The 14,150-nt window shown below is 43.0% G+C and overlaps 2 protein-coding genes across 6 annotated transcripts in view; both read right to left on the bottom strand.

The window, feature by feature from the left end:
- Positions 1 to 6,812, bottom strand: part of DDX58 (DExD/H-box helicase 58) — a 46,203-nt gene extending 39,391 nt beyond the window's left edge. The window contains exons 1-3 of one of the 4 annotated variants that reach the window (XM_019517024.1): positions 6,677 to 6,812; positions 3,956 to 4,124; positions 659 to 790 (exon numbers count right to left, since the gene is read on the bottom strand). In XM_019517024.1, the coding sequence (XP_019372569.1) occupies positions 659 to 790; positions 3,956 to 4,061 (238 nt within the window). In that variant the 5' untranslated portion in view covers positions 4,062 to 4,124; positions 6,677 to 6,812. Of the gene's footprint in view, positions 1 to 658; positions 791 to 3,955; positions 4,221 to 4,660; positions 4,679 to 6,676 lie in introns of those variants that run through there. The other 3 variants (XM_019517023.1, XM_019517025.1, XM_019517022.1) reach the window with 3 other exon arrangements.
- A 2,358-nt stretch (positions 6,813 to 9,170) lies between these two features.
- Positions 9,171 to 14,150, bottom strand: part of TOPORS (TOP1 binding arginine/serine rich protein) — a 17,701-nt gene continuing 12,721 nt past the window's right edge. For both annotated transcript variants that reach the window (XM_019517021.1, XM_019517020.1), the window contains exon 2: positions 9,171 to 13,183. In XM_019517021.1, coding sequence (XP_019372566.1) covers positions 10,118 to 13,180 — 3,063 coding nt within the window. In that variant the 5' untranslated portion in view covers positions 13,181 to 13,183 and the 3' untranslated portion in view covers positions 9,171 to 10,117. The remainder of the gene's footprint in view (positions 13,184 to 14,150) is intronic.

Here is a 14,150-nt window from a genome sequence, read left to right as displayed (position 1 = left end):
AAAAAAAAAAAAAAAAAAATGGATTTTTTTGGTGATTTCTTAGTTGGTCTAATAAAAGGTATCATCTCTGAACCAAGAGTTCTAGCATTTTACATTTCTTGTCTCAGACCAACACAGTCACCAAATACATCCCTTGCATATCTTCTCTTGCATTTTTCAGAGTTGACAAGGGTGACTTTAAAACATCATTCATTATGCTTCAGAGTTAGCATTCAACTGAAAAGAAAGGGTACAGTCCCTACCACTCAAATTCCCCTTTTTACATTGTGTGCAGACAGACAGATTTCACTGTGTCAGTTGTGTAGTTCATATTTTTTAAGTTTTGCTTGCAATGTTAAGCACTGCAGACTACAATTGTTTTTTATTCGCTGAATGATAGTTTAAGTTAATCAAATCTAAGATCATAGACTGCAAAATGGTACTTAAAAATAATGCCTCAAGCATGAACCCACACCAGCCTGATTTCTGTTCTCAAATCACTAGGTGGCTCATCCAGTTAAATGCAGAGAAACAGTGATGGATAAGCTTGTACTGCCTGTACTTCAACTATGGAAACAGGAGTGGCTCCCCAGAGGAACTGATCCAACCACTTTCACAAGCACACAGCATGAAAATGTGTGAACGTCCAACCCTTTTAGTTTTATCAGTGAACACAAACCTGCTGCAATGAGCGCGTCTAGAAATCCACGAAACCATCCCTTGTCTTCAAGTTCCAGTATCATGTTGAGAAACATTTCCGCAGCAGCAGTTATTCCATTTTTTTCTTCAGCCTGAATCCTTTCTATGACTTCTGCAAATAAGCCAGATGGCAGAACTGGTATGAGCTTAAGGGTGGAGGTGTGCCACTGATGTAGCTTGCTGCAGGGTCTACACCAGGGGTGGGCAAAATGCAATCTGGGGACCAGATGTGGCCCGCCAGGCCATTCTATCCGGCCCGCAGGGCCCCTAAAAAAATTAGAAAAGTAATATTTATCTGCCCTGGGCTGCCTGTCATGCAGCCCTCAACGGCTTGCCAAAACTCAGTAAGCGGCCCTCTGCCCAAAATAATTGCCTGCCCCTGTTCTACACTCTCTGAATATTTATTAGCTGTGCTCACAATATGGGTGTTTGCTAGTCACTGTCCTTCCAGAGGCAGAGAAAGGAAAGTATATCCCCCTGTTAAGTGGGAAAATCTCTGGAGATACCCAAATTATACCATACAATTACGATTGAAAACTTTTAGGTGAAACTGTTAAAGCCAAAAATGGGTTTCGCAACACAAGTCTTCCTGCTTTTAAGGGCATCACTGGCTAATTAGTCTATGAAAAAATTGACTTCCACATGTTCACTAAGCCCCACTTTGGATGCTGCAGAAACCAGGACTGTGGTGCCTGTGAAGTAAACATCACCAGCCATTACCAGAAGTGCAGCTCCCCACTGTAACTGGGAATGCTTGGCAGGAAGTGTTCTGAGTCACAACAAGTTCATTGCTGGTTCCAGGTGGGAGGGAAATCTAGCTGCTGGCTCCCAACTTGCAGCCAGCTTCCCCTAGAAACAACCGCTCCTTTCTCCCCTCCTGTTCCCGTTTCAGAATGGGAGGGGGGGAAAGCAGCAGAGGGAACTCGTTCTAGGGGTTCCCCAGTCAGCACTGAAGGGTGGGATGGGTGAATTCGAGATCCCCTCCTCCCCCTCCCCCCACCATGAAGGCACTCCACACTCACCCCACCTTCTAGCAGAGGCCGAAAAGCCCCCAGTCCGAACACCCCCATCCCATTCTGAAAACAACTCGAGGCTGGCAGGCAGAAGATACAAACTAGACACCCTGTTTTGAAATGTCTTCATCTGAACCCTCATGCAATGAGGAGTCATATTTTCACCTAACCAGCCACTCTTTAAGCGGTCTGCAGCCGTCCTGTGCTTGATTAAAAATTGGGTGAAAATTGTCATATCTGTCTGCGCCCTCCAAGGCTCTGATTTAAGATTTAACCCATTTGCAGCTTTTGCTAGAGCCTCTGTGCAGCAGCTGAATATGGCAGTAACCCTTAATATACTAGGGGGCAACCATTTTAGCAGGTGTGCCACAAATAGCCTTGTGCCTTCCCTTAAGTGCTACTCCAATCTCCTGCTCTGCTTTCTGCTCCCTGCCCCTGCCCAATCAGCCAGGTGCAACACCATATGCGAGGTGCTGTCCATACCAAGTCCACCACAGGTTGGTCACCCCTACACATTCTAGTATTTCCTGCACGTTCTAATAACCAAGGATCCAGGTTTTCCCATTGCCATGGAAAAATGCAGTAAAATGTGGATTTTCTCATTTTACAGAGAAAAACCTGGATTTTCTCCGTGAAAGGAGAAAAATGCAGGAAACATTGGTTTTCTCTTTGCAGGCGGGCAGAAGCGGGCTGGGGGTGTGTCACCATGGTGGCACTTGGCTTGTGGTGGCGGCACCAAGCTTCCCCACCCAGCTCTGCCCTGCTGCACTGGGTTCCACCCACTGGGCTTTGGAGATCTCTGAGGGAGGGCCGCAAAGCGGAGAGCCCGTGCTTACAGTGAGCAGCCCTTGCCCACTCCTCCCCCACCACAGGATCCGCTCCAGCCATGATACCTGTGGGGGAGGGGAAGGGGAGCAGGGTGCCACACTCCACCACAGCAGCCACTGCCTCCCATGAGTGGTAGGCAGGGCTCAAACACTGCTGCAGGGGGCTGTTGACCCAGGTCCCTAGCCCCATAGCCCTGGCAGTTAGGGGCCACCTCCGGCAGAGCTGGGTGGGGGTGAGGCGCTGTGGGTGGGGGGTGAGGGGCATCAGCAGGGCTGGGGGGCTGCGGGTGGGGAGTGACAGATTCTTAATCAGAAAATTTGCATTTTTATAAGCAGATTTGCGATTTTTAAGACAAAGAAAACCAGGATCCCTGGTAATGACCATTAGTTAAATCCCAGAAAAGCCTCCAAGCCCCAGTCATGGACCAGGACTCTACTGTGCAGGGTGCCTACCATGAGAAATAAAAGGATGATCCCTGTTCTCAATAAGATAAAGATTGGCACCTTGTAGAGGATATACCTCAAACCTCAGGCAACAAGGTGCATGAGGGAAGGGGAAGACGCAGAGGGCACAGGGGGCCCTGGCCCTGATCCCAGCTCTGCTCCGCTCCCTCCCATCCCGGCCGGTCCCAGCACCCCTCCCTCCACATCCCCTTCCCCTTCCCCCGCAGACCTCCCTGCAGGGGGGAGGGGGCGCGCGCATGCACACACACACTCAGCCCTCCCCCAAAACATTTCCTCCCTCTGCCTATAGGAGCATTCTGTCTTTTTACTCTTCTGTGAAAAAAGACACATCACAACCAGAAGGAAATATGCCTCTACATCCTGCTTGCCACTGAACAGTTTCAAGGTTAACAGACTATTTCAACTTTTCTCTGAGCCTAACCTGCAAAAAATGAACTGTGCCAAACAGGAGATTTTACCACGCCTTTAATTCTCCTATGAAATATGAACTTTCATTTCTGTCTAGGACAACTTTTACAATCTTTTCTCCTCTGCCTAAAGAAGGGTGCCTGTTGCCTGAAAGCTTGCAAATAAAGACTTTTTTTTGCAAAAATCTAGTTGGTCTAATAAAACATATCACCTCTACCACAAGTTCCAATTCCTTTTGCCTCTAGACTAATACAGCTACAACCTGGATACCTGCGTACATGCACACACTCTGTCCTTGGTTCAGGGTTTAGATTCTTTTTAAATAACACGTATACACCCCAAATCAGTAGAAATACCTTTCTTAGAAATGAAGCCAGAAAGAGAGATGAGAAAGTAGGGGCAGGAGGCAAAAACAAGCAGAAGTAACAAAAGGGGAAAAGGAACAACACAGATCCCTGTTAAAACTGGCACCAGTCAGAAACCAACTGTGTACCACTATGGCACTTGCCCCCACCCCCCATCATGTCCTGAACCCACCCACAACATGCCCAGTGAATCTCTCACCAACAGGGAGCCATTCCCTCATGTTGCTTAAAATATACACAGGGTTCAGTGTCGTCACAATATAGTTCTTGTAGAACCGCAGGCTCGCCTTCTCTTCTGCAGTCATTTGTGCTCAGGCTTATTTGGATGGCTGTTGCTGAAGAATTAGATTCCCGATTTACTTTCTAACCTGCACATGCAAGAGAAGGAAAAAAATCCCTTTGGAACAAAGTGCTCCAAGGACCCACTCTTCTCAGGGCTGACAACAGAAACCTAGGCAAAGATCTTCAAGCTAGCCCTTCAAAGAAAAAGGTACAGCTGTAAATCAAATTCATAGTCCCTCCAATTACAATAGCTTCTTGGATATCAGCTGTCTCCAAAACAGAGGGAAAAAAATAGCAGAGGCTGAGCCTGTAAGGGTGGGGGGAAGAGAAGAAAAGAAACCGAAACTTGAAGCCTGTGGAAAAGAGGCGTGGCCAATCAAACTGCCAGGGTATCAGCCAGTGTGCGACACTAGCTGCTAGCAGATGCAGCAAAGTAGGAAACGGATGAGCTAAATATTCACTTTCCCCAAGTTACTTAAAAAAAAAAAAGAAAAAGAAGAAAGGTGCATGTGCCCAAAAGCTTGCAAATAAAGAATATTTTTTGCAACTCTCTGGTTGGGTTAATAAAAGATATCACCTCCCCAGGAGTTCTGATTTAAAAAAAAAAAAGTCCACACCACACCTAGGTATGCAAGCAAATCCATAGTCAGCTTATTCAAAGGCAGTCAAATAACTTTGATTTGATACTACAATGAGCCCCCCGCCCTTCCTTCCACCTCTGTTCCTAGAAAATTTTGAAATAATCAGCTACAAGATCCTAAATCTTAAGATTCAAAAATTCCTTCCAAAGAAACAAGTCCAAGTGCCGAGAGCTGGTGTTTACACAGATTCTGAGTTAGGATAGCTTGGCAAATTAAATCCTCTTAAGAAAATAAAACAACAGGAAATTAAAGGTGTTGGTTATAGCCATGTCACTCTAAGGACATAGGCAAATACTGTTCTTTTGGTAAATGTGACATCTTTTATTAGACAACTGAATAGTTAGAAAAATTCTTTTTGCAAGCTTTTGGGCACAAACACCCTTCTTCAGGCATAGGAAGAGGTTGCTGGTGTTTGCGTGCTCTCCTAGGTGGAATAAAAGCTTAAGCCAAAATGAGGGTCTGTGAATATGCAAATAGGTGGCAGGGAAGATCAGCAGTTAATCGAGTTGAGACAGGTATGTGGTGGGAGGGCAGAAGAAAGGAGGGAAATGTTGAGCTGATGTTAGAATGTAGCTGATAAAACATCGTGAAATTACCTGGGGTTATCAGATGGCAGGCAGGTTATAATGTGCCATAAATTCAATGTCTATATTTATTCCATGGAATTTTGTATCCAGTAGATTTATGAAGTGAAGTTCGTAGGCTTGTTTACAAAAGGTGTTTTGTAAATTCCCTTTGAGAATTAGAACTGAGATACTGGAAAGAGAGTGATTGCCTTGTGAGAAGTATGCACCCACAAGTAAATTGGCTATTTTTGTCTTTGATAGCTTTTTAGCGCAAGTTCATTCTGGTAGTTAGAAGGGATATTAACTTGTAGACCTCATTCCACCCCACGCTCCGAATGATCACTGTGCATGAAAATAAACATGATCATGTACAGACTGTTTTGCAATGCAATATATAAAGGGAGTGAATTAAAGCTCATGATATAGTAAAAATACAAAAACCGTAGAGACAAGCCCTAAAGAACTGGATTTGGAGTGCCATGGCTTCTCCCAGAATACAACCCAGCCTGCTAAGGAGAAGGACTTGCGTCACAGTGAGGTTGGCAATATTGTATACAATATTTGCATATTTGTATGCCTCTGGGTTGGGAGAAGCAGCAATCCCCTCCCTTTTGAAACTACTCCCAGTAAAAGTTTGTCCCTGCCCTTACAATGCCTAGCGCCAAGGTGGGTTGCTTTTAACACTTGGGTTGGTTTTAACACTTGTTTTGTCCAGGAGGGCATGGGAGCCAGCTTGTGTGTCCCCAGATCTCCACAGAGTGGGCTGGGCTGCGCTGTGCTCCAAATGGGTGGTGAAAGCACCAGGAGTGGGGGCTATGCCCTTCTGCCACTTGCCCAGCTGGGCCGGGGGGAGGGGTGGGGGACACGATGCAGGCACAGCTCGCTCTGGGCAGAAGACTCTGGGAGCAGGGGCTACGCCCTCCCACTGCTCACCCAGCCAGGGCAAGCCAGTGCCATTGCACTACCTCAGACTAAGTGGTGCGCAGCAGCAGAAGCCGCTTCAGCCTAACCATGCCTCCTGGACAAGCCGTGGCTTTGCCCTGCTGTGCCCTGGCTGGGCAAACAGCAGCAGATCATAGGGGCAGGTGCATGCACCCAGATTGGGGAGGGCCCGGTAGCACAGGCTATGGGGTATTTTAGGGTGGCTGGAATGCCCCAATAGCCCCCACTTCACTGCACTCTTTGGGGCAGGTGGAGCCAGGGCTGTGTTCTGGGGCTGCAGCTGGGGCTAGCCCAGCCCAGCCTGCCCCATGCAGATCTGGGAGCACACACCTGCTCCCATGCCCTCCTGGACTGGCAGCCTGAGCCCCCCTCCCCAAGTCCCGCACCTCCCCATCACGCCTGGGCAGCTTGTCCCAGCCCCAATCCCTCCCTCGCTGTGGGGGCATCGATCTGCCCCCCTCTCCTTCCCTCCCCCCTTGACAAACTTACCAGCTGGAGTCAGCTGTATCCAGTGTGATCAGAGACTGCTGCCTGTTCAGTCTAGGGCCAAATCTTCAAACTGGTGCCTAATTCTCCAAATTGATTCAGAGGCTTCCAATTCAATTTGGAGCTTTTAATGGGTCTCCCAATTTGATTCTGATTTGGAGCTTCGGTGGCCGAATCAGGCCGAATCTCCTCTGAAATGAATCGGCTACCGAAGCTTCGCACAGCCCTAATGCTAAACACATGAAGCATACCTGTAGTGAGGAAATGGAACTAAAAATTTCTCCTGCTGCATTATACAAGGTTTTATGAGAGGTGTATAGAAGTATAAGATCTTAATTTTTTTTTTTATCATAATTGGAAAAGTGAAGCTTTTCTACTTTTTCAACTCCTAGTTACAGTTGCAGAAGTTTCAGCTGTACTTTTTTAAATAAATTCCATCATTGAACTGAAACTTTAGCTTTGATGAATATGAAGACAACATTCTCTTTGCACTTGAAGGCAAAAGAGGATTTAGCGCTTCAACAAAGGTGTTAGCCAGTGACTTTCAAGCTCAACTGTTTACCATCTTTAGAAGATGAGCAGTAAATATCTGATTAATATTTTCGAATTAAAAACATAATTGCAGTCAGCAAAGACCTCAATCCCCCTCGTCATCCAGGTTAAAACACTGTACGCAGGCATGACTAGTATGCAAGAGATGGTCTAGTAAGGCAGTTTCTAAAAAAGAAAGCACTTTGCTAGTCTCTTTTTAAATAGGCAGAAATCAACAGTGAGCTGGAATAGAGCAAAATTTCAAGCCTGTCTTCACTTTTATGATGTCCAATCCCATACAAAAAATGCACACATTAACAGCACATTGTTTCTCATTATGAAAACAGTTAGCTCAATGGTTTTCAACCTTTATAGACTCAAGGCACCCCTCAGAAAATGTTAGCACTTGGTTTTCACTCATTTTTGACTACAGAAAAATAATAGAGCAATTCTTCCGTTACAAAAAACTCAGAAAGATGACATCAGGTCACAATGTTTTTAACACCATGGATTTCCTGTTTGAAATCTCTGGGCTTATCTTGTGAAGCATGTTTGCACTTAATCACTGCCACTACAGATATCTTTTTCCTATCTTCCTTCCTTCTCTAACTGAATCACATTCCAACCATTTAATCCCATATACAAACACCTAATCCCTCACTTGCATGACTGCATTTATTCCTCATTGTCCCCTTCTCCATTTCATGTACTACCCTTACATTGCCAACCATGCCTTCCCCTCCTTTTGTAGAATTTTTTAGCAATAATTATCCCTATTTTAAAATCGGTAACCTCTCAACATCCCTCCTTTGTCTTGTCCTATGATCATAAACTCTATTTAGTCTGCAACAAGTTACATTGTAATTCACAGGTCTAGATGTTATACTCTATAGATTTATTTATAAAATTGTGCATAGGCACCTCTGTTAGCCACTAGGAACCTACTGCATGAATTAAAGTATATGATAATATATTTTATGAAGTATTGTGCATGCATGAATATCCAGTCACCGAATGATTAATGAGACCACCTGGGAGCTCTGACAACACAAAAGGCAATAGCCTAATGGCTTAGTAATAATGGTAACTGAGCCATCTTCATTGCTATTTTAGTGTATATAATGCATCCAAAAGGCCATGGAAATAAGGACAGATTAGCAAACTGCTTACAAAGCCAAAGTTAAAAACGACTGAAAACCAAACAATAAAGATATTGACAAATGAAAATGAATTATTCTTGCTGTAAATCTTAAAGTTTGCTGTGACTTTTACAAAAAGAGAGACAGCAAATTACAGAGGGAACATGAAGAACTTTTTAAGACAACCCTATATTTACTGTTTCAACATTTCTTAAAATGTTAAGCCAGTAATTTGTAGCCAGGGAGCTGCAGCATCCTGGGATACCTTGAGACCCTTTCAAGGGTGTCACCAAGTACCACGCAATGTTAGCAGTCTTGGGTGTGCAACCTTGATTCACAAGATAAACCCAGAGATTTTAAATATAATTCAAAACATTATGACCTTTTGTGGTCAGAGTTCTTTGCAACAGAACTGCTCTATTATTTTTCTTTAGTAAAATTTCGAGCGAAAACTAAGAGCTAGCATTTTCCAAGAGGATGCCTCGAATCTGTGAGTCATTGCATTAAATACTCATTTTACAAATGAAAACTGTACTTGCTATCACAGAAACCGAACATTACTAGAACTGGGGGATGAAGGGCAACTATTTTGTTCACTTGCTAGCATCTAGTCTACTTTCAATTCATCCTTCACTTTTGTGTCATCCTTCACACAATTCCAGAGGACCTACATCATCAACAGGAAAAAATGGGGCAAGAAAATTAAACAGCTCTGGATCAGATGAATTTAACGAAAAGGTTGTTGTCCTTCAATGAAACATTAAGAACATTTATGCCTTTCAGTGCTTGACGTGCCAGAAAAGCCAGAAGCCTTTTTTTTTTTTTTAAACCACTCAGGACATGGTGTAGAGAAAAACTGAGTAACTATTAAGTCAAGTAGCAACCACCTACATACCCACACTATATTTTGGAAAGACAATGGCTACAGTTAAATGTAATAATCCTGAAGCTTTTGACGGTGTAGGTAGAGACAAAGGAACAAAAACAAAAAGATGTGAAAGTCTCCAATTCTTCCATTCAGTTTCTTGTGTTCTAACGTAACATTTGATGTGTGGCCTCTACCTTTCCAACTTACTTTTAATGAAAACACTTATGCCTCAGATATATTGTTTTCCACCTACACTGAGACAATACAGCAGTCTAAAGATAAGACGCACATGATCTTAGCCCACAAGAGGCGGACAAGCGAAAGACCATTACATTGGATTTAAAATCTGTTATCTTTTTGCTTTATTGGGACGCCTACAGAATTCATGTTTACTATAATGAGAGTCTGGTTCAAGGTTTGTACAGAAATTGTTGACACCTTTTTTGGCAGAAGTCAAGCTGAAACCATGCAGATCAAAGAGGATAGCAGAACCAAACCTGAATTTATTTTGTGAATTATACAATTTCTTTTATAAAATAAAAAGAACAAACCAGCAGAAAATGTATGTTCTGGCTTTAGGGTTTTTTTGTTTGTTTTTTTTTTTAAAAGACACAATATTGAAAGAACCTGTGGCTATATCTTATATAATATGATAATACAGTATGGCTTTAGGAAATTACACCTCCTAAAATTTACAAGTTTATTCTGAAAAACTTTTAAGTTACTAACAATATTCTATTTTCTTGTACTTAAAAGTGCATACATTCAAGGATCTCACACGTCCCAGATGTTCTAAACAGTCTTATCGCACACAAATCACAACCAGGGTTTTGTTTCCAGGGAAAAATATGTCTAAGCAAAGTAATAATTTTAAGAATGATTTTAAGAAGAGCTTAGTAAACAAAGCTACATCTTTTTTTCTGCAGTGTCAAGCCAGTATGATCTGTCAATAAGTTTCTTTGGCAGTCTTAATATTAATGGTGGCCTCCCCGAGTTATCTACAAATGATGTCCTGGGAGAATGGCTGGGTGCTTCCATCTGTGCAGTTTCAAGATTGATAGGCAGAGTTTCTATTCCCAGTGTACTGCTACTACTACTACTATAACTACTGCTGCTGCTAACAGCCACAGCAGGAGTCTGCTCATCTGATATTTTTTGGAGCTGGAGATCTACATTTCCAATGTCATCAGCCAGGTCTTTCCTACTGGTAGTAATACGACGATCCTTGTTCGATATTGCAGTTTCACCAGCTACTGCGTATACGTCCTTATGATTGCTTGCGTCCAGGAGAGACGATGGAGATTCGTTTTCTTGCTCATTTAACTGGGTTATGGTTGTCCAAGAAACACTACTGTCACATTCCATAGTTTCATTTATTCCAATCTCTTTGTCACTATCACTGTCAATTGTAATCACAACTGGAGAAGGAGGTGCTGAATTACCTGTATGGTGTCTTCTGTGTTTCTTTTTATGCTTTTTCTTTTTCTTTTTATGATGACTAGTTGTGTCAGTAGCCTTCCCTTCATAAACAATCTCCACACTTGGACTTCTAATTTTTTTCTTTCTCTTTCTATGCTTCGTTTCATTGCTTGCTTGGTTTTCTTGAGGGCTGTTCTCATTTTGGTAGCAACCACTGTACTTTGACATAGGTTTCTGGTGGCCATTTCCTTCCCCTTTAGCAGGGCTTGGTGCTTTCTCCTTGTGCACACTCTCCAAGTGGCGTGTTTTGTATTTCCTTTTTCCACCAGGCTTTTCACATCGCATTCTATCAGTCCCTCCAGATGTGGCCCTAGATCTATTACTAGATCGACTTCTTGACCTGCGTCTTTCATAGCAGTAATACCGGCTTTCATTGTGTCCTCTTTGATTTCGTGTATTTGTCCTTTCCGAAAAGGACTGTATTCTATATTCTGGACTCGCCGACTGCCTTGAATAATGAGCTCTGGCCTGAGCCCTTCTTCTATATGAGGACTCATAACCATCTCTGTCCATGTGCCTACTGTAGAAAGTGTATCCCCACTGATATCTATTTTGGTAATTTTCTCTTATATAATAGTGATCACTCTCTCTACTCCTTGATCTTCTTTTACTATGGCCATTACTGCGGGATCGTGACCTACTAACACCTCTAGATATAGTGCTCTCGCTACTTAGAGAGAGAGTCAGGCTTTTTCTAGATAAACTTGTGTCTCGAGTTCTTGATCTCCTTCTGTTTCTTTTACTTCTATGCCCGCTACTGTCTCTGCTTCTTGGTAATCTGTTTTTTAAGCTTTCCTTGCTACGATGTTTCCTCTTGGATCTACGGCTGTGATGGTCTCTGCCATGAGAGTGCTGCGAAGATGACTCGGAACTCCTTGACCTCCTCTTTCTGGATAATCTATGGTTACACGGAGAGCACACACTGTTTTTCCTGGTAGAGGAACCCTGCAATGAGTCCCAAGTACATGCATCTCTTATTTTAGTTTTATCTTTCTCACTCTTTTCTGCCTCTGCTGTCTTAATCAAGGGTGACATGCTGCCTTTACAGATACTTTTATCTTTAGATACTGGGGAGTGCAGTGATGAGCACCCACTAGCTTCACTGTCACTGAAACTGTGAAACTGGATAGGTTGTGGTTTCTTCACATTCTCACTTTTCTCCTCAGTGACTGACTCCTCACAATCAGAGGACAGCTCAACAAGTTCTGGTGTTCTCTCAGCTAATGGCTTAACATAACCAACAATGACACAATTGTCTGAAGAAGCATCACTGACATCATTTGGCTCTGTATTAGCTCGTGACTGCCCTTGTGCATCTGACCCATTTCGAGCAGGTTCCTCATCAGAACTTTCTGAAGTATTAGGAGAAGCCACGGCAGCATGAACTTGTTCTGAACTTGAGTATGATGGTCCTGGAGTTTCATCATCCCAAGGGGCCTGATCAGTACCAGTTGTGGATGCGTAATGATCTGGTTCCTGGGAATCTGCCTCATCTGGAGATATTGTAATAACTGATGATTCCGAGTGGCTTCCTTCATCATATGAAGGAGCAGGACAATCATAATTGGCATGCTGGTCATATGCTTCTATGTTAAAAGGGCATCGGGCAAAACTGATAAATTCATGTAAAAAGTGGTCAGTGCGATGGAGTAAAAAAGGCTTTAAGTCATCAGCAAAGGCCTTACTTCCCAGATCATATCTAGTCACATTACTCATGATGATGTGCTGAACAATATTGACTAAAGAACCATGGGCACCAAAAAGGACAGTTAGTTCCCGCTTCAACCATGGAACTAACCTGTGAAGACAAGCAGGGTTCCTGCGGAAAAACTCTGCTGAAATTTCTCTATAGCGACCACCATCTTGAACACTTCTAATGCGCACACCAGAGCGATAGAGAGCTCTTCGGAAGTTAATTATTTCTTGTTCTTGAATTTGTCGCAGAGCCCTGCCCTCTGCACTAGCCTGCCTCCTTGAGGCAAGCCTTCTTATCATCTGTTGAATTCCAACATCTCTCTGTTGCACGGGCTGACTTGAGAACGCTTCAAACAATATTCCATTGTCTGGGGGTGACAGCGTCCTTCGAGAAGAGGAACTCCTTTGAGAAGACGTTGTTGTACGATGTTCCCTTGTAACTGTAGTGCGGTAACGAAATCTCCGTCCATTAGGGCTAGCAAAAGAGCCATTCTCTGAAGGCTTTAGTATATACTCTTTAAAATCATCTTCAGCTCTCACAGTGTGGATGATAGAATGGAATGGCTGTTTACAGAGTGGGCATTCAGCTTTGTTTTTTGACCACTCTTGCACACAGCGGAAGCAAAACCTATGCAGACAACGATCTAAATAGGCTACATTGTCAAATCTGTCCAAACAGATTGGACACTTTGAGTCTGGAGATGCATCTGTGGGCACTGTCTGATGTAGTCTGCTTGTTCCAGCTCTTGGTGAGAAGCTGCTATCCACAGCAAATTCCTCAGTTGCAGGGGTCATATCCTTGAAAAGAAAAATAAATACAAAGATCAATGGATGTTGCTAAATTTTTCCTGTAAAAAAGGGTACTTGGGAGCATATTAAGCAAACAAATACTTTAATAAGAATCTTCCTAAAATTTGAAAATAAACTGGTGCCAACTCACTAGACCAGAAGACACAGATAGGTTTTATTTAACTCCCCCCGCTTTATTTAACTATTATTTAAGTATTTTTCATTATTTAACTCCACCAGCTTTATTTTACACCCCCCACAGCGTTTTTCCTACAGAAATTTAAAAACCAGTCATGAGTAACTATCACTCTGATGCACAAAGCAATACTTAAAAAGATCAGTACAACCAATTGCTCAAGGTAAGCAAATCAGGTTTTCAGTACTGAAACCAGCAATGCTACTGCAATTTACCCAACTCTCAGGATTGCCCATTAAGTGGAGCATTTTTCTATGATCTTTATTTTCAAGTGCTGTTCCTGAGCTACATCCCAGATATTTCAGATTAATAAATGTGGCTTACAGTGAAGTGCACTGAATACACATATCGGTTGTTCAGCCCAACCTCTGAAACGTCATCACTCTCAACAACTAAATAGTTAAGTCACTAGCATTCATGTTTACTTCCATTCCTTCTCCCTTTACCTCTTACTTAAACCTTATTTTCTCTCAACTTTAAAGTGTCTTATTTTTTCTCTTCTGTTATTACTTTCCTGTGGTTATTCTTCCTCTATCTTGCTTTTTATAAAGTCAGCAGCTTCTGCCCCACTGCAAGCTTTCCATTCTCAGAGCCATTCAAAACATGAAGCAGATTAAATTTAACCAGTGAGTCAGACTCCTCTGTTCAATGCTGCTGTGCAAAACTGAGAGCTTAGCTTGTGTGCTATTTGGACTGTTGTCAGCCAGTTGTAGAGAAGTCAATGTATATCAGGATGCAGGGGAAAAATATGGTGGGGAAGCATAAAGAAACACAAGTTTG

The sequence above is a fragment of the Gavialis gangeticus genome, unplaced genomic scaffold (assembly GCF_001723915.1).
Source record: "Gavialis gangeticus isolate Ggan-Ray unplaced genomic scaffold, GavGan_comp1, whole genome shotgun sequence".
Classification (NCBI taxonomy): domain Eukaryota; kingdom Metazoa; phylum Chordata; order Crocodylia; family Gavialidae; genus Gavialis; species Gavialis gangeticus.
This window is presented reverse-complemented; position numbering and strand designations above follow the sequence as displayed.